This window comes from Fistularia commersonii, chromosome 27, assembly GCF_037954325.1.
Source record: "Fistularia commersonii isolate RoL2024-O1a breed Wild chromosome 27, RoL_Fcom_v1.0, whole genome shotgun sequence".
In the NCBI taxonomy this organism is placed as follows: Eukaryota; Metazoa; Chordata; class Actinopteri; order Syngnathiformes; family Fistulariidae; genus Fistularia; species Fistularia commersonii.
Genome location: NC_141310.1, coordinates 6,609,827 through 6,630,481, shown reverse-complemented (window position 1 = coordinate 6,630,481; position 20,655 = coordinate 6,609,827). Strand labels below are relative to the sequence as shown.

General features: G+C 38.0%; 3 protein-coding genes across 3 annotated transcripts; all 3 read left to right on the top strand.

Moving 5' to 3' along the window:
• Positions 1-2,082: 2,082 nt before the first annotated feature.
• On the top strand, positions 2,083-4,656 carry psmb1 (proteasome 20S subunit beta 1). Its single transcript, XM_086175040.1, has 6 exons — positions 2,083-2,271; positions 2,592-2,699; positions 2,910-2,991; positions 3,379-3,508; positions 3,674-3,780; positions 3,916-4,656. The coding sequence occupies exons 1-6, from the start codon at positions 2,171-2,173 to the stop codon at positions 4,099-4,101; spliced, it is 714 nt and encodes a 237-aa protein (XP_086031166.1). The 5' UTR covers positions 2,083-2,170; the 3' UTR covers positions 4,102-4,656.
• A 1,111-nt stretch (positions 4,657-5,767) lies between these two features.
• Positions 5,768-9,185, top strand: mpc1 (mitochondrial pyruvate carrier 1). The gene is made up of 4 exons (XM_086174956.1): positions 5,768-5,934; positions 7,363-7,459; positions 8,196-8,328; positions 8,602-9,185. The coding sequence occupies exons 1-4, from the start codon at positions 5,860-5,862 to the stop codon at positions 8,624-8,626; spliced, it is 330 nt and encodes a 109-aa protein (XP_086031082.1). The 5' UTR covers positions 5,768-5,859; the 3' UTR covers positions 8,627-9,185.
• Positions 9,186-9,822: 637 nt separating this feature from the next.
• kifbp (kinesin family binding protein) lies at positions 9,823-19,036 on the top strand. Its single transcript, XM_086174953.1, has 13 exons — positions 9,823-10,310; positions 10,866-10,964; positions 11,559-11,638; positions 11,801-11,859; positions 13,097-13,221; positions 13,343-13,436; positions 14,106-14,218; positions 14,375-14,524; positions 16,325-16,399; positions 16,873-17,035; positions 17,164-17,338; positions 17,419-17,604; positions 18,280-19,036. The coding sequence occupies exons 1-13, from the start codon at positions 9,858-9,860 to the stop codon at positions 18,416-18,418; spliced, it is 1,911 nt and encodes a 636-aa protein (XP_086031079.1). The 5' UTR covers positions 9,823-9,857; the 3' UTR covers positions 18,419-19,036.
• The last annotated feature ends 1,619 nt before the right edge of the window (positions 19,037-20,655 follow it).

The window sequence follows — 20,655 nt, the reverse complement described above, 5'->3', positions numbered from 1 at the left end:
AAGCTGAGTAATAGCTGTGGTTAATCTTGAAAAGACCTCAAATATGTCTGGACAGTCAAATGTAATCTCAGAAAAACACGATTACCAGTTTACATTTGTAACCTTAATCTGAAACCATGTCGGTACATTGAATGGCATGCATGATTAAAAGTTGAAGTCCAGTTCAATAATCCAACATCTAAAACCTCAAGGGAACAGTTGTATGACAAGTTATCTAAAAACTATGTTATTGGCTTTTCTCCTTAACTACTTGAACAGTGTTAAAGATGTTTCCAGCTCTGTTGGAGAAGCCCTAACAGCAGTTCAACAAAGGAACTTAGGAACTTGATTTTTGTCTCAGATTATCTGCTGTGTGAAAATATTAGAAGGGGTGACTTTATTCCTGCTGAATCTCATGAGGCACTTTCAACCTACTAAACAATCAGAATCATAAACAGTGGGGATATAGTGTTTCGATTGACCATCGACTATACAATGTGGTTGTGTGCTTTGGAAGGAGCTCGGGAAAATGTGATTGATCAAACTTAATCAAATTAATTTCCTTTGGACAACAAAGACTGCCACTGACATTTTCATCTTGGACAGATTTTTTTTTCAACATGATTTTCATTTTTACAAATGACGCCCTTTTAAATGGCTGAAACACTGCATTAATGTCACAATATGTAGCAGGATTCAGCTTTTTTGTAACTTCGTCAGGTGAGGCAAGTTGGTAAGGCTTCTTCTTGACCAAAATGAATTTTCACTTTTTCACTTAAGTGCCCAATCAGTACTGCATATGTGAGTCTCAACAAAATGCTCACTTCTTAAATATCTTAACGATCTATATCTAATTCCAGAAAAATGCTAACTTTTTTTTTAATCACTTGCATAAGCAAGGATACCTCATTGAGCCTAACAAGTCACTTGTTAAACCTTTGTGAAATCCATCAGACTGAACCATCAACAGTGCTACTGCGCTGTTGATACTGTCATTCCTGGTTAAAAAAAATTCTGAGACACAACAGCATAGATGTGTGTCAGGGGGAAAATGGTGCTTTTTACTTTTATACTACTGAAACTGATCAACCAAAACCAGATATTTCAATCAGAAGACATTTTTGATATCATATGAGCTACAGCGTGTTATTTGATTTATTTAATGAGATGGGCCAGTAAATAGCAATGTTATTTAAAGGAAAAGTCTTAAATAATTACATGATACTTATAATCTTGTGTAATATGTAATTGATGCGTCTCTGCGTCTGCAGGGATAATGTGGAATTCATGTCCTCCCATTGGAACAATCGTATTCATGTAACAGTTTTGTCAACCCTCAACCATGGATGATTGCAGAATATTATAAACACTCACTGAAAGTAATTTTAAGCTCATTTTGAATTTTTTTTTCCTGTTGTGTTGCAGTGGTTGTAAAAGGAATATTTGTGATAAGGTCATAGCCACTGAATTCTATGTTCCCTTCCCCTCTTTACAGTAAAAGCTCCAGGCATGAGTAAAGAAAAGTGATTTGTGTCTCATTTGTTCACACAGGGTATAATGCACAATACCAATCAAAGTTTGCACATTGCAATCACCCTCTTTTCTGATCTCTTTTATTTGGCAGTAGTTGAAAGAAAAGCGAAGGTTTATTCCTAAGTTACAGTATCAGTTTGCAGTGAATTATTTTGATAGTAGTTCGAGTACATTTGACTAAATGACAACCAATACTCATAAAGATTTAATATTCAACTTTGCCATCAGAAAAATGGAAATCTTTTTTTAGTAATTTTACATGCCAATTGAACTATGCGCCAATAATTCAGTACAGTGACTCAGCAGCATTCATGTGATCATTTTTCTTTTACAGTTTGGTACTAAGATGTGGAAAAAAATGAGCATACAGTTCGAGTTTTGAAAGGTATTCTACAGCTGACTTTTGTGCCAGCTCTTTTTCAGTAGGACACTGGACCTTGAAGGTATCTTTGTGAATTGTCGCAAACATTTACTGATATGAAATACAAGCTTCAGTCCATCCTGAGATTTGCCATGTCGATGTCATCTAGCTGCCAGTAGGGTGGCGCCCTCTCCCACACGACAACCTAACACATTCGTTGAAGAAGAGTCTGCCATATTGCAGTGATACAGCGAGTTTAGCAAATTGAAGCCTCTACTCTGACACTCGGAAGCAAATATGATCTCCACTCGTACTTTTGGAGACCCTGGCAAGATGAAGGATTATCATTACAGTGGTCCAGTAGAGCATCGCTTCTCACCGTACACGTTCAATGGAGGGTGAGTATTACTTACCCGCTGTGTTGTTAGCCTACTAGCTAGTATATCCATAACGAAAGCGATTGTTCGCCAATGAGCCAAACAGGAAGAAAAATAGTTAATCAAATTTAGATCATATAAAGGGGAAAGTTATAGTTCCAGGCACGGTCTGAATCCCGTTTTAGTCTTGAAAAATTTAGCGATGGGTCGTCCAAAAAAAAATCTAGGTTAATGTTTCACTTTCGAATATGTTGCCTCCGTTAGCAAGTGTGAGCTAAAGCTACTTCTGGAGATGAATGAGTATAACAATAATGAATGTTGAGCGTATCTTTTTTTTCCAGCACTGTACTCGCTGTTGCCGGTGAGGATTTTGCCATTGTAGCCTCAGACACCAGGCTGAGTGAAGGCTATTCAATCCACAGCCGAGACTCTCCAAAATGTTACAAACTGTAAGTGCACCGTCAGCTCGGAAGAGCATGCGTACCTTCCTCGAATACATTTGACATCAGCCCTGCCATTTGGTGTATAGGTTAATACAATTAGAATGAGTAAGATACCCTATAGAGGAAAAGTGTCGGATTGTCTCTATGTTTCCTGGTTTGTTAATCACATGAATTATGACTGTTTGTGTCACTTATTTTGACCTTGGTTTTATATAGGACGGACACAACTGTCATCGGTTGCAGTGGTTTCCATGGTGACTGCCTGACCCTGACTAAAATCATTGATGCCAGGTTAAAGGTACATGAACATAACAAAACTTCTGTTCTCATTGTCTGAGCTATCATTGTCTGGTAACCCAGCTGAAAGAAGTATGTGTTCCGCTATACAGAAAAAACAATATAAAGCCAATATATAGAATGAAATCTCATCAGTATCCAGCCAAATGCTGTTCTTTTTGGCCAGACACCAACTCGAAATATTAGAATGCACCAATACAGGAAGCAGCTAGAGGGATACATTTGTGTTTTGTCAGTAGTAGTCCACTAAAATGAAGCCAGTGCCTCTTAATTTCCAAACCTCCAAACAGTACCAAGAGTTCAGTTTATCTTAGTTACAATGGCTAAATAATGTCAAACTTCCAACTAAATATGGTAGGAAAAGTTAATGGAGCTGTTTCTCTCTCAGATGTACAAACACTCAAACAACAAAACAATGACAAGTGGAGCCATCGCCGCAATGTTATCCACCATCCTGTATGGCAGGAGATTCTTCCCCTACTATGTCTACAATATCATTGGAGGCCTGGATGAAGAGGGTAAGCCCCCAACTAATATTAGAATTGAAAAGTATGTTGCTTTTATGCCCTGTGATGTGAAATTATGCAGAATAACATTTTGCTGCAATTGGTCCCACCTCCCGAAATATGGGACTTGTACGTTTAACAACCTTTTTTGTGTCGTGTATAAATTCTGAATTTTAGGCAAAGGAGCAGTGTACAGCTTTGACCCTGTCGGTTCCTACCAGAGAGACACCTACAAGGCTGGCGGCTCAGCCAGTGCCATGCTACAACCATTACTAGACAACCAGGTGTTTGACACACACACACACACACACACACACACACACATCAGTGCAGCCACAATAGCTACCCAGAGGACATGAAGAACCTGAACATTTAATGCTTCATGTTTAACTTTCTCATCTGCTCTGTTTAAATCCCAGATTGGTTTCAAGAACATGGAGGGTGTGCAGCATGTTCCCCTGAGTAAGGAGAAGGCAGTTCAACTTGTCAAAGATGTCTTCATCTCTGCAGCTGAAAGAGATGTTTACACCGGAGATGCCCTTCGAATCTGCGTCATCACTAAGGATGGCATTAATGAGCAGACTATTCCACTGAGGAAGGACTAAGGAGGGCTCATTATTTTTTTCCCTCTGATATCTTCTTCAATTTTTTTTGCCCACATTCACCCTCTGCTGGTTTTGTCCTTTTTACAGTTGATTTTGTAGAACAGGAGTGTTGACCTAGGATTTATGTCTAGCAACCTCAGCTTAAGTCAAGCTTGAAGCAGGGAAACATATTCATTTTTTAATACTGGTTATTATCTGTTATAATTTTCTTCCTTTTCTATAGTTATTCACTGAATTTCTTGCTGTCATCACATCCACTATTATATGTGTCCTATGGCAACCAGATTCTAGATCTGCACTCCTGTTCTATAAATCAAGTTCTATTCTCCAACCTGCAGACAGTCTGTCTCTGTTTGGACTTTTCATACATGTTCAAAGGACAAGTACTCTGCTCTTCTTTTTACATTCTTAATAAATGTAAAGAATTAACGTAACAGCTTCTCTTGCTCATTTCACATGTTCTCTCATGGACGCTCCCAAGTTAGGTTGTCCTGTTTCTCCAGCACTGTTTGAGCTTAAATTTCCTTATAAAAGAGAGTTCGTTATAAGTAAAAATGGCGCATGAGTTGTGAAGTGAGGACATTTATACAGACCATATAGCATCTGCTATCTGATGCTGAATGTTTTGTAAGTCATTGGAGGACTTGAATCTTATTTTGGAATACTTGTCCTGTACTTGGTCCTGTGTCAGTTTTTTTATAGTAACTCACTGGCATAAATCAACTCTTGAAAAAGGGGGAAAAATAGTGTGTTTTTGTCTTTCTCTATGCTGGTCATTAATGTGACATACTTTCTCGACAGAGCTGTAACAGAATTACTTCAACGGTTAGTGAGAAAGACAGGAATCATTACATTATTTGACTAAATCTGCTAGAATTAAATGGAGAATGAAAATGTAAACTCATGCTTGGTGTTCATGAGATTCCAAACTTCTGTGCCCATGAAACAAACGTGAAATTGTTGGATAAAAATTTGATGTACAGATCTCATATTTGCTAAATTATTTGACTTCTCAGACACTGGACAGAAGACCATTGTCTTGGCCAGAGATCTGATCCAAAAGGGCCCTAATGACATTTTGAAAAGGAGAACTTATCCTCTTTTGGGGCCATGTATTTATCATATATAGTATATTTTCCAATTAGGGTTTTGATATATTCAATTATTAATACTTTTATTGCAACAGCCCTATGGTCATTTCAGGTAATATATTATATTGATTTTACCCACCCTGATTAAACCTTGCAAACACTCAGCGGAGGAATTGGACAAAACAATTAAAAATGCATGTTCAGTTTACAAGTAAAGACAGTCTGTGCTGTATATGAAACGTTTATAGCAGTGCAGTTTTACACAGACATTTTTCTTCCTCTATTTAGTTCATACTTGTTTTGGGGATGTACTCCCATCTTTAGTAAAACAAAAAAAAACAAACTTAAAAAAAAAAAAACCTGAAGGTACTATTACACATTTGAAAAAGTTGTAAATAATATTACACAAAAAGTAATTTTCTTTCTATTTAGTGTCCGCTAAATTTCGATTTTGACAAGTTTCAATAGTGTAAATAAAAAAGACAGCAAAATGATGCTCATTGAACTACACGGTGATTCCCCCACATTTCCGTGTTTGCGACAATGTCGTAAAAAGCGACTCCTAGTCGGTAATTTGACCACTCGTCCTCTGACATCCAGTTTTCGGTCGCCCTTCAAGGCAGAACTAGAATCTGCACCAAAACCGACCCCAGCCCAGCGCTTAACCATGGCCGGAACCATTGCACGGAAAGCGATAGATCACCTGAAGAGTAAAGAATTCAGGGATTATTTGACGAGGTTTGTATTAAAAATTGCACATTTCTAACAGAACATATGATAATGTCGCTTGCTAAAAGCTAGCAGCAAGCTGTCAAGTGCAAAGTGCTGTTTGGCAGCAAACTTGAGTTTTCCGCTTCAATATTTCGCGTAAACGTTATGGATATATTCTACGATTGCGATAAACTTTCAACGGGTCGTAGTTTATTGGTTTTACTCTGGCTAGATTTTAAAGACGATTAAGTTTTAGTTTGAGGTGGAGTGTATGACGTTAATACACACTGCTCAGTAAACCTGTTTACCTACATCACTACATGTTCAGAGCCGTGCGTCGGGAATTTACCACAATTTTTAAACCAAATGTTTGGGGATTGCAAGTTAACGTGTGTTTTTGTGGTTCTATTTCGGATGTTGGTTATTAGTTACGAGTCTCACAGAACTCTCAACAATAGTAATGAGCCATAATGGCGTTATGGCTCATTACTGTTGTTCATTCCGTTGTTGGAAGATTTTCTGATCCTCCAGGTCAAAGACAATTTTTGAAGCCATCATTACATGATACTACATTCTTGAATGTCATTGGAAATTTATCCAGAGTCATTTTGTGAGAGTCTTGATTTCTCTGTTAAAAATGGTTATTAGAAAAAAGAAGCATCCCCATGCATGATGAAAAATCATGTCATGGTTAAAAGCAAGCGTGAACTTCCTATGCAATCCAAGTGCAGCCCTAATGGTGTCCGTGTACTTGCAACACACAAGCTGCATGTTTGTATTTTAAACCAAAGGTCATCATTGTTGACATTTGTCACAAGCAGGCTGGATGGTTATCTCTTCAACCCGCCCCAGATTTTAAACTCTAACCCATAAGAAACACAATTCATTCTATCCGTCTGTCCTACCTTTTTGAGGAACAGAAGTATCACTTACTTTATTTTGTGTTTATATATTAAATCACTTGACATTTCCATTACATATCAATTTATTGAAATATTTACATGTAGTTTGAAATCTTAGCCATGTGGTTCAATTCGAAAAATGACCAGACCTGTAAACTGTTAAGCATGATGTTTGTTTTTGTGTGATTTTTCACTCCGTGTAACTTTATTTATGTTCTGTTCTTTTCCATGTGACTGCCAAATTAAAAAAATCCAAAACATCCAACAGCACAGTAAGTTTTCGTCCTCTTTTTGAGACAGTTTTGTTGCACAGCTTCTGTCATGTACAGTATCTACCTTTCTGCTTAATGTTTGTTATTGTCACCTTTTTGTCATAACTTTGACTTATTGTGTGTATTCTTTGAGGCCATACAGCCACATTGCTGTCCTCTGCATTTTGACATTTAGTTTGCGTCATTGTCTTTATGAGTATTTGTAATTTTGTTCAATATTACAAAATTAGTTCAATAAATGTATGACCCTAATTTTTGTTACCCTTAAAATATTTGTGTTAACAGCATTTCTGGGGTCCTGTAGCAAACTGGGGCCTTCCTATCGCTGCCATCACAGATATGAAGAAGAGCCCTGAGATTATCAGTGGCCGGATGACATTCGGTGAGACTTCAGCAGACACAACAAACCAAGTCATATACTTGTAGGAAGCACAAAATATTCCCATTGCTGATGAGAATTGTGTATCTTTGAAGTTAAAATCTCTAAGTGCCATCATTTTCACAGTGAGTGTTTTGGTTTTATTTCCTGCTTCAAGTTAAAGGCTGTCCTCCAATTAAACCTCTATCCATGTGCTGCAAGTTTTGGTATTTGTTTTTTTCCAAACTCATCTACCTCTCATTAAAGTGAGGTTGAATTTAGGACATTTAAAGCCATGTAGTGGAATTTGAGTTCAATGATAAATAGAATGTGTGTCATAATATCCAATTGGATCTATTAATTCCTACCAAAGAGCCTTTGAATTGGATCATTCTTATTGTATTCATTCGTAGCATCATGAATTCCCTTTCCTTTTCTACCCGCTGTTATTAGGTAAAAGATTGCGCTTCACATGTTATCTTAATTTCACTCTATTGCAAGGTTACTTCAAAGAGAAAGATAAGAATTTAACACTAAATGTAGCATGAAACCACCCCTCTACTTGAAACTCTGGCACAATTTCCTTTGGGATTAATAAAGTTGTTCTCATCTCATCTGTGTGTTACATCATGAAAACTGGAGCTTCAATCTGGACCTCAGAAGGGCCTTTGAGCACAAAAAACTTGAAATTGAATTAATTGAATGAAAAACAATGATATAATCAAGTAATACCCCTGCGTGTTTATTCTTTTCTTTTCAGCTTTGTGCTGTTACTCGCTGCTTTTCATGCGTTTTGCCTACAAGGTGCAGCCACGTAACTGGCTGCTATTTGCTTGCCATTTGACCAACGAGACAGCACAGCTCATCCAGGGAAGTCGCCTCATGAAATACAAGTAAGTGATTTTCAAGTTTGTAATCATTTATCTTTACTACGTTCACGTATCTTTACTATGTTCAAATAGCTTATTTTCTTGAAGTTATATTCAACCTGCTCTTATATTGCCAATATTTTACAAATTATTTTTCTAAACCAAACTAAATGGGCTGATATTTGGAAATCAAATCATTTTAAACAAAATTGTGTTTTATTAAGGCTTACATTATCCTTTCTATCAAATCATAACAATAATGACTTGTACTTTGACATTTTATTTGCATCATTTCAGCATGGAGAAGAAGCTTGCGTCTTAGTGGTGGTGGTGCACACCCTGCAAACCATGACTCTGGACTTGAACCATCCTGCTTTAACAGCCGCATAAATTAAAACATCTCGTCTTTTATTTAATTTAAAAATTTGTGACAGCTCTATTTAACCTGACATTGATGTGATGTCTCACGCTGTTTCTAGCATCTATACACATACACAGTCAGGTGTACTGGTTTTACGAATGTGTCCAATTTCACAGGCTGCTACGCCAGATTAAACACTTTAATATGACAATTTTTTAGATTGATCACAATGATGATGAATACGTTCACAAATGCTGAAATAATAAAAACAGAAGACAGCACTTGTTTGTAGGTAGCAAATACATTGTCCTTGGTATGAGACTGTATATGGAGGTTGCTGAAAGATGTGTTGGTAATAATGACTGGGTAAACCAAGTTACTTTTGTCTGTACTGACCAAACATCTACTGTGTCATTCTCATGAATCAACTCCCTCATAAATTTAATTTATAAGCCCCTGATCAGTGATGTGTTTCTGTGGGTTTGTAAAAATAAACAGACTAAAAACAACCTGGACACAATTCGGAAACTGTGTGATTTTCTTGAGAAATCTCAGGTACCTTATGAAGCAAACGGTCAGAAAAGTGCATACAAGGCACTTCAGGTGATTTAACCTAAACTTGTTTAAACACTTGTCTTAACTTGATTCTGCTCTATTAGCTCTCACTGCCTGTCATTCTTGTTGTATTAAGAGTTTATTCCATCCAAATTCTTCATAAATTTTTACTTCTTAGCCATTTTGCAACATATCCGTCAAAGCAGTTGAAATGTAAGTGCTACTTGGCTGGCATGAGTATGCGTAAAACAAAGAACTTAAAAGTGGAATTAACCCTTCTAAAATACTATGGCAGACAATAAGTTATATGGTTTGATAATCACCTTTTGCATTGTTTTGTTACAAATTAAAAAGTTAGAATGAGGGTACAATGGGTGTTAAACTGCCCTGTAAACAATGTTAGAGGGCACCTGTTAAAGGGCCAGAGGGGAGTGGGGGATAACGCTGAAGAACTGTCCAGAAATAAAGTAACTTTAATTCGATTTTATTTACGACATTTTAACTTAATTCGGGATTGTCAAACGTCACAGCCTCCCCGCCGGCAGGTGATGGAGGGGCGGCCTGACCCACCCCGCCTCCCGGTGCTCATTTAAACGCCCAGTCCTCGTCCGCAGTCAGGCGACAGCGGAAGACCAAGATGGCGTCCCTCGGCAGTGATGAGTGGAGAGCCGTCTGCGACAAATTCACCAACGCCCAAAACCTCTCCGAGGTCGAGTCTCGAAAAGACCCAGAAAATGACCCATTCCGGTCTAAGTACAAGGCCAGGGAGCTCTTCAGGGAAATCTATTGCATGTTGAAGAGCTTCGACGGCGGCGACGGTGAGGACTCTGTCGAAGAGACGGGAGACCAACCGTCGGTGGAACAGCCGGTTGACGGGCAGGGGGAGGACGGGCTAGACCGGGGCATCAGCGGCGACTCGCCGGCTGGGTTGCGGGCCGCCAAACTCGGGGCGGTGGAGTACTTCCTCGGCGTCAACCACGTCGACACCGAGGAGCTGTCAGCGGGCCAGGAACATCTGATGAACTGCATGAAGCTGCTTGAAAGATGCGAGGTGTCCTCGGTGAACGTGTCGTTGTTCATCCATGCCCGGGTAAACTCAAAACTACAATCCGTCGCTAGCTCATGGTCCGACCGGCCTGCATTTTCTGTTTGCCATTTCGTTCCCTACAAAATCCTGACTGTTATCATTTTGCTAAAATTAGTAACATTTATGCATGTTGACAATGCTAAGGCTGAAGATATTTGATTATTGACGGTGCTCCTGCAAGCAGTGGAGCTAGTGTTTTGCTTTTTTTGTATTTTTCAAAACACTTTTCATAAGCAGCAGCCTCACAACAACAAAAACAGCGACCCCACCCCCCAATGATCCAACAAAATCAGGATAATACTAAAGTGGTACTCATTTCTTGTCAACCCTTCTACAGTGATGCCAGAAAGACCAGACTATCACTGACCCTTGAATGTGAGAGACTGGCCGTGCTTTGCTTGTACCACTGGTCCAGCTGACTAAATCACATTTACTATTATCTATGCCTGGATACAAACTATAGGGAATTTTTCAAAGATCAGTAGCACTACTGTTAATGATGAAACAGTTCAAATTGATTATGCAGGTTGGATAACAGATCAGCTGTTTTGATTCCAGAACCAGGTGGGGATACTCTGGGCCGGTCGGGACGAGACAGAGACCGCACAGGGGTTCCTGGAAAAAGCTGAGTCGATCTACCAAAAGTATATGAAGGAGGTGAGGTTGGTTTTTCATGTAAATTTGTATGGGCTGATAATTTGGCGGTATCACGGTTAGCGTTTCTGCCTCACAGCATTAAGGATCCGGGTTTGATTCCCATACGGGAGGCTTTTTTGGTGGAGTTTGTGTTATGTTCTTCCTGTGTCTGTGTAGACTCCCTTACACAGACCAAAACCATGCAGGAGGCTGATTAGAATATATATTAGAATGATTGCCGGGATGTGTGAATAAAAGAATGAATGGTTGTTTGTCCAATACGTGGCCATGTGATTGACGGGTGACTGGTCCAGGGTGTATCCTGCTCTTGCATAATGACAGCTGGGATAGACTCTAGCATTCTCACCCCCCTAAGTGAAGAATAAGCACTTTACATGACTACAAGCAGTAAACAGTCATTCTTTACATTCATCATTAGATTTTTGCACACTCATCATTAATCTGCTCATCTGCAGTTTTGAGGCCATTTCATCATTTGGTATTTTGCCGAAAAATTATCGAACTATATTAGAAAATTGTGCCCGCTTTACACCATGACACCTCTCAAACACAATTTATATGGATGGTTGTTCATGCTCCCAACTTTTTTCCCAGGATGGAAGTCCCCCCACCGATATGACGGAGTACTTTACAACGGAGGATAATCTGCTGACACACCAGGAGAGGATCAAGAGGTAGCTTGCAAGCTTTGCACAGAGTTACTCATAGTCATATTCATTCAAATTTCATGATTATGATCAATGCAGAAAAATACTTCTGGTTCTTTGTGCATTTCTGCTTCCATATATCCCTCTGTCCTACATTCTTCTTTAATCTAACTTCCTTCCATTCACTAGATTTGAGTTGGCCTATACCCACACTATGTACTACCTTGCCCAAGTCTATAAAAACCATGGTGAGTCTAATCATGTGTGACTGAAACAAGTCAGTTTAAATATATGCTCTTCTTTATACTATTCTCTTACATAGATGTGATTTATTTTATAAGCTTATATCAAGAATCCAGAAGTTTCTTTTTTTCAGTTTCATGATAGTTTTCTTTTTTTTTCGGTTTCACAGTAGTCTGTGAAAGAAGAAACGGCGTTCAAGTGATACATAAAGTTCAATAGGAAAGTACATTTAAAAGGGGTTTATAAGAAACTAATGGGTGGAGTTGATATCTATGATGCTGTAACTGCAGAGTCCTGAAGGCACTAAGGACAAAGAGAAGGTCTTCTGCTCGACTGGATGCCTCTTATACAAAGATGGCTTTGTAGAATTCTGCCCTGACATGAAGAAAGAACTGACAGATTCTATCTGCAGTTTTCACTCCTTCACTGCTGGGACCAGCAATCTGAAATAGATGGCCTGGCCTTTCTAGTTGGAATGAATTGAAACCGTTGTCTTTGATACATTTAGTTTTAATTTTCACATCCAGATTTTAATTTCCGCGGTTGAAAAATGAGCATCCATTTACTGATTACATTTTCATTTAGCAAATGCATTTACTAGAATTATTAAAAATGCTATTAATAAATATGGAATATGTATATAGTCTCTTTAACAATTGTCAAGATATTAGTTAAGAAAATCAGGGCAATAATTTGGACATAGGAAAATGTCTAAACTCAAAAGTAAAGAATGAAATATTATGGAGTCACAGAAATGCTAATTAATTTGCCTGGGATTCTTACATCTGCTAATTCATTATAAAATTGACACATACTGTTAAAGTTAAAATTGAAAAAACTCAATTCAATGACATTATCATTTTTCATTAAAGAAAAGATCTTGGCCTCAGTGTTAAAGTGTCTATTTAAACAGGTGACATGTTTACTGTCTACTCTGACAACTGAGGTCTGTGCTAATGGGTACAAAGATAGGCATTTTATTCTTTCTATTCTTCTATCCATGTAAGATTTTCTTTTTTATTTTTATCTTTAAACGTACTCTTTGAAATAGTTAGGAAAAATGTAATGGAATTTCTTCAAAATCACTCCGTTTTGTAGAATTTTTTCAAGCCCCTTTCAAAATATCAAATACCTGTCTGATGTGAAACCTTTAGGCTTACGGCAAGGTGAGTCAAGGTGAGTTTTTTTTTTTTTATTAATGTGTTGTTATAAATGGTTATCTTTGTTATTTTTTTGTCCTAGGTGAAAATGAACGTGCTGCCACTTACTGCCACAGTACACTTCAGAGACAGCTCCAGTTAAACCAGTACAATCCAATGGAGTGGGCTCTAAACTCTGCTACACTGTCACAGTATTACATCACTAAGGTAGGACTTACATTTATCTTAATGGTTTGGAAAAATCAAATCCTAAAAGTGTTTTATTATATTTTGTATTTTTTTTAAGACCTTTATGTCATGAGAGGTGTTCATTTGTTTGTATGTTAAGGGTCGTTACATGGAGGGCAGACATTGCCTCTCAGCTGCAACCGTCATATCTGGTTTGGCAGGGGAAGTTCCCTCAGAAGCTGCTGCTCAGGAGAGTAAGTCTTTACACTTGAGCCTGTGTTTATCTGAGGTCTAGTAGGTCTTTCGCCCTTCCTCAGGTATTTTAGATGTTTATTTTCTGAAGAGTTAGAGTCAGTAAAATCAAATGAATATTTCAGACACACTGAGTATGAGGGAAAATAACAACGTTTCATTTGGTCATGAGGCTATGAGAGGGCTGGGAAAATCAGCAGTAGCACCCCTTTTTCACGATAATATAGATGAGATAAGATGAAAGATGAGATGTGTTTTCTCAAAATTCTGATTGATATTTTTCAATGTGATTAATTGTAAAATGGATTTGCTTCCAATTCTCCCACCAATTTGAAAACAATCAAGGGATGTGACCAAGAAAAAACATTGGTGTATTAGCAGGAATTGTGAGGATTTAGCAAATAATTAGGAAAGCTACCGTTGATGAGGCAGGGTCACATTTTTTCTGCAATATTGAATTTACAAAGAATTCTGGGAACCATCTGACAGTTGGGACAACCATCTATATATTTTCCAACTCTTGATTTGAAGAGAGATGGTGAAACAAATGCAGCCTCTTAAAAGCACTCCTACAAATGTTCCTATCCTTATAATTACACCTTAGTTTCTTATTTATGTATTGTTCCTTTGTTTTATTTAAACAGAAATTTTCCCTCTTTTTTCTGGTCCAGATGAGGCAGAGAGTGAGCGAAGAGAACAGCTGAGACAAAAGAGAGCAGAGATTGCAAGATGCTGGATAAAATATTGTCTCAATCTCCTTCAGGATGCCAAGAAAGTGCTACAGGTAGTGATTTTTGTTGTATTTGGTGTTAAATGTTGCCCTCAACTCAGGGCATAAGAATTACATACAGCCTCTACATAAATGTTGTCACAAAAAAAGAACAGCAGCATCAAAAATCTCATCTTCACTTGAGAAAAGTTTATGTTTGTGAATGAGCAGGACAACGTCGGGGAGATGGATACTGATCGGCAAGAAGAACTGAAGAGAGCAAGGAGACTTGAGGAGGAGGAAGGGGAGAAGGGAAGAAAGACCGCTCTGCTGTTTGGCTCAGAAGACACTTTTGATTTGATCGCCAGCCAGGAAGAGAAGGTACATAAACTGTGTTTCGTATCACTACTGTTGCTACTAGGCCAGAGGTCGGCAACCTTTAACACCCAAAGAGCCATTTGGACCTGGTTTCCACGGAAAAGAAAACACTTTGAGCCGCAATCACTTTTTGACGTCTAAAATAAAGGTACCACTGTATATATTGCTTTCTCTTACCTTAACACTTTGTATAAACAACTATAGTGTGTTGCTCATGAAATCCACGAAAGCTACAGAGGCAATTTAATTTTATTTATGTAATGAACACATTTTGAACATTTTGAATTCTTGAAAAAATAATAGCGGGTAGCCCATCCTTAAGGAAAGTCAAAGCACCAAGGTATACGGCTGGGCGTTAACCCCGAAGAATTAAAAGAAAGTTTTCAAAAAAAGATAATTATTTTTTAATAAATGCGTGTTGTTTTTTTTTTTCAAAATAACAAAAAAGCTATACCCTGAGTTGAATGTCCCTTTCAAATTCAATTAAAAAGCTGAATTTAATTATCCATGTAGCAAAAAAAATGCTGTGAGCCGTCATCCTGGTATCGCCTCTTGGCTTTCAGAGCATGTTGCGGTGCCTTGACCTGAATTTTGAAAAGTAAATAGGGAAATTTCCTCTCTACTCCCTCCTGATATTTTTCAGGAAAGGCTCTGTGTGTATTATTTTAAATATCTTGCGACATTTAACTTTTTATTGTTAGTCAGTTTTTTTCCCCCACAAATTAGGCATATTGGTTGGCCGTCCTTGTCAGAGGTAAATGCAAATTAATCTGCTCAGGCATCATCAAATGTTCTGTTTTCTTCAGAAACTTTTTCTTCTCTGACATTTCTCCATATTTTGCCTACCTGGGGCAGAAAGTATCAACAAATTGACAGCGTTTTGGCGGGCATACCGTCTTCCGCGAGTGTGACGTTTATATTGAATGCATTGAAAAATAAGATAATCCTATTTTAATATTTCAAGGTCACAATAATCTTCTAATTTAGAACTAAAATTAAAAAAAGGAATTAACACAAATAAAATACACTTCCATTAAATACTTGTGATTTATTTTCCCAAGCAACTCGGAACGTCAGTGTAAGGATGAAAGAGCCGCATGCGGCTCCGGAGCCGCGGGTTGCCGGCCCCTGTACTAGGCAGTGTTATATTTATAAGTGTTACAGATCATGCTGTTGCCCATGATCCAAATATAAACAATTATTTCTTTGTCCATGGCTGTGGAAAAACTCTCTCTGAAATCAAACCTTATCCCTTTTTCATGTCTATGTTATGGATGATTTTCAGTGAAAATCAGTCCAAATATTATATTCATGTAATGACATCAAGGACAAATCTAAGAGCAGCTGAAGGGTGAAGTATCATCTATTGTTTCACTAGATTATTTTATCAGGCCATTTGATAAATTTTGAATCCTAGTTTTAGCCTCTTTCATTGGCTCAAGGTATTTCAAATTGATTTAAAATTTTCACAGTTTTTTTTTTTTGCCCTCATCACAGCCTCTCTGCTGAACTTTTCTTTCTGGTACAAACTGTCCTTGGGCAGAAATCTGTGTGTGTTCCAGACTCCTCATGAAGTTGCACATCATTTGCAAAAAGGCTTCAGAAAAATCTAGCCGAGGAAATTAGTTTGGCTGACCATTTTCTTTGAGAGCCTTTCATTATTTCCGCTGATATTTAAAGTCCTTGCAAAACAATAACTTTGTAAATTAGGGCTTAAAGAACTTTAGAAATTAAATATATTATTTGTAGGTCCCTACTATTTGTAGTTGTGTTCAACAAAATGTCTACATTCTGTCCCCACAGGTGAGCTGTTTGTTCCCTTTGGACTTTGATGAGGCCAGAGCTGTCTTCCTGGTGGGACAGAATTATGTTGCACAGGTAGACACACACACAAACACATGCACACACAGACCCAAGTGCACGCACACAAACACATGGACAGATTATATTCATGACAAGGTTGCCTTACACCGCTTATTTCTATTTTATTCCAAAACACAGAGACTGCTAAAATTGTTTGGAAACCAGAAATGTTTAACTGTGAAAAAATGTGATGTGCTTCGTTGAGGCTTTCTCCCTTCATCAACACAAGAGATTCTTTGAGCTGTATTCTGTGTTGTCAGTGTTTTCTTGGCTGATGAAAATACTGTATGCACTTTAAAAAATCCAAACTAAGACTTCTAAATATTAAAATCTAGTTTTTGAACTTTGTCAGGAAATCTGTGTTGACAAGTAGGTATGACATACAGCACAGGGCTTTATTAAAGGGCGGACCCTTCAGCAGTAAATAATGTGTTGTGATTGACAGACAGCTTTACTGATCTTTCTGGGTCTGGGTCTCAATACTTCAGGCTAAGGAGTACTTCCTGATGGATGGCTATGTCACAGACCACATTGAGATCTTGCAGGATCACAGCGCCCTCTTTAGGATCCTGATTTTCTTTGAGGAGGATTTGGACAGGCGCTGCAAAATGCACAAACGCAGAATTGACATGCTGGAGCCAATCTGCAACGGTACTCTTGAACTTTGTTTCTCGGCTTATTTCATTTATCTTTTCAAACAGAAACATGTTCTTTCAGTTTTGTCTAAATTTGTCCAAACAGAGAAACATTGTCATATGAAGTTTTCTTTTTCTGCGTAGACTTGAACTCTCAGTATTACCTGATGATCCGCAGACAGCTGATGTTTGAGCTGGCGGAGACCTTCAATGAGATGATGGACCTGAAACTCACGCTGGCGAATAGACAAGCTGACACACAGGCTCTCGACAATCACACCATTAAGAAATTCAATCACCTTTGCTCCAACTCTGCCAAGTCAGTACAAATTCATACAAAGACCTTACCTTTTCTTGACGCTTTTCTCTGTATGATGATTATTCTGATCCCCTTTGCAGGTACTTCCAGATGTTTTTAGACTCTCTACGTAGTCCAGAGGGGAAATATCCAGACCACCTGGAGGAGGAAGTGCTCAGACCTGCTCTGGTGGCCCGCTTCAGAGTAGCCCGACTGCACAGTCGTTTAATCAGCTCACTACCGACGACACAGCTGGAAAACCTCAGCAAGTCTCTGGAAAATTACAAGTATGAGTATATGTCTTTCAATTTGAAATGAAATCCAAAGCCTTTCAGAGTTGCTTGTTGAAAGACTGAAAAGAAGTCAGCTAATTTTCAACATGGGATGGGCTCTGTGTTTTGAGTGGAACTATAATGTGACATCAACAGTCTGTGTGAGTGAATGGTACATCCTTCTTAGTTGAGCGAGAATCCCATCATTGGAACATTGCAACACACAGATGGGGGTTACAAGATGATTTTTAGAAGACATAAAATTCTGGTCACAATAAATTAATGTTAAAACAGTTAGAATATTCAAATCAAGAAATCTTCATAATCAACTAGAAATCAGTGTTTTGTACTTAATTTTCAAAATCATGAGAAAATTTATCAAGTTGAGGAAATACACTAATCATTTGCTTACTTGTTTAATTAAAAAATGCTTTTGTCACAATTTTAAATGGATCACCCTCATAGGACACTGGTAGCAACTTATTCTTCACTTAATAAGTTAGTTGCTTATTGGAGGTATTGAACAATAGTGGTAGAGAGTACTCAAAATGGATGTGTCAGAGTTAAAGGAGTTGGATGAGATTGAATTATGATTTTAAATTGTTGTAGAATAGTGGATGCACTCTGTTCTCTCTTGCTATCATGTTCTTGAACATGCTAAGCCATACTTCAATCTCTATCTGGTTCTAGGTATGTGGTGCAGTACTGTGACAATCACCCCGAGGCAGCTGCTGCCGTGGAGACAGAGCTGGAGCTGAGCAGGGAGATGGTCGGCCTCCTCCCTCTCAAAATCAACCGCCTCAAAGCAAGAATGGCTGCAAACAACTGAAGCCACTAATAACTGACAGATAAGGATCCATGTCCATCAAAAATAGCCAGTCCAGCTTTGTGGTATGATTTACGGACTCCTGTAGCTGATATGACGGGAATCAAACCTTGTCATATTCATGCTTTCACATTATTTCAGACAAATAACAAATAATGTAGGAATACAGTTGTCTTTTAATTTTCTTCACGACAATGTCTCTGTCATTCTGGTCTATTTAATACTTTGTATTTCAAACTGTATTAAATTAAATGTGGCTCTATGTTCTGGGAGGCACAGTGAGATCTCTCCTTCGTCTAACATCTAATATATCTTCAGCTATTTTCAATACTAACTTTGTCTTGAGGGTTAAAAAGAAATGAGCATGTTATCAATGTTTGTGTCACTATTAGAAGACCGAGGGTTGGTTTTTTTCATCCAGATGGCACCAGAAGCTTCTCTTAGCTCTATGATAGGGCCTCCTGAACATCTCTGAGATGTCAGAAATGCCCTGCTATAGAATTTCGCTGCTGAACCTGTGAATTTTTTCCTGTCAGGGAGACAAAGACAGCCTCTTGTTTATGTAGATAATGTAACGATATAGTCACAGTGTATGTAATGGTAATAAATTATGTCCCAAAACAAGTATTTTCCTTTTTCTGGGTGAAAAGCTGGTTAAGTCAATGGAACTGGGTTCAAAAGCAAACAACTTCAGTTGGGGAGTTTAATAACTTTTAACAGACATTAAGGTTTGTTATAGGATGGTGGAGTCCAACGCTATCTGCAAAATCAGCTTTTTGATGATAGCCTCTAAAAGTTGGAAACCTCTAAAAAGGCAAGTTGACTCAGCAATCATCCAATATGTTATGTTTCTCTTCCACATATTCCCAACCGTAGGTGTGTTGCAGCTTCATATTACAGCTGCCAGAGACCAGAGGAAATGATATCAATTGTAAAAAAAAAAACAAACAGCATTTCAGAGCAGTTTAGAAACCATTTACCATTGACGGGAATTTTCACATTTCCGACTGAGTCACCATTGTGACAGATGTCTGAGATCCACAAGCACCGCCCAGAAACCCAGGCAGCAAATCTGATTCTTCGTAAACAAATGCTTTTGGTATTGGCAACTGAAGACCCGGGTTATTAAATGTATCATCAATAGTTTCTGCCTTCTTTTTTACACTGAAAATAATGCTTTTGATAATGATTTTAAATTAGTAAGTTGTCCTTTTAGAAGTATTTGCATCTGTTGACCATTTTTTAAACATTCAAAATAGAAATAATTGTGTTTTTTAAGAATATATTGTCATACTGAGATGAGCAATACTAATTACTACCCATGTCATCATTTCAATATTCTCATGTATGGCAGTGAAGTAATAGACTTAAGGAGATATTAATGCAATCCAGTGTTTACTGCATTCCTTCGAAGAAGGAACTGACTATATCCATCCACTGTGTTTTGAGCGTATCTGCACTTCTACCCAACTGGTGAAGGAGCCTTGAGGTTTGATCATCGTGTTGCAACGTGAACTCAACCCGTAATTTTTTTTTTTTTAAATCGATATTTCACAACTGGCTTTGCAATGTTTTCCACCTGTGTGTCAGACGTGGTGGATATAACACTGCTTACTGACAAGAACTGAATTTTTTTTTTTTTTTTTTTTTCAGGCAGTGCTTGACAGATAAAGTTCCAGGGTTGGAAATGGAAATATTGACTATAGATTTACTAACATACTAAAGCAAAGCACCTTTCCACTAAACCAACGCGTATGGAACATTGAGTTGTTTAGAAGTTCGAACATTTGAAAGTGCAATTAATATTTAGTTTTGGGGGGATTAAAGATGATGAGCTGAAGTGTTACTCTATATGATGATAAGATGGTATCTCACAAATGTGGCTTCTCAAGGCCGTAGTGGTGTGTGCGTGTGTAATACTTGTCATTTCCTGATTATGACAGCTTCCAATTTGACCACTTCCTGCAACAAGGCACAAAATGTCATAAGTGAAAGAGTGACCAAACCAGTAAAAGACCCAAAAACAGTGAGAAAGAAGAGAAAAGAAAAAGGAAACATCAAACAAAGACAAGAATGTGATATTTGGCCTCAGATGCATCGCTTTTATAAGTACTCAAATCTTTGACTGACCATACTCCTGGTCAGTGTCTCAGACGGGGAAAAAGAGACCATCCATATATCATATACTCCAACTCGATCAAAAAACAGGATGGCAGGAGCAACAAAAATGACATGAGGAT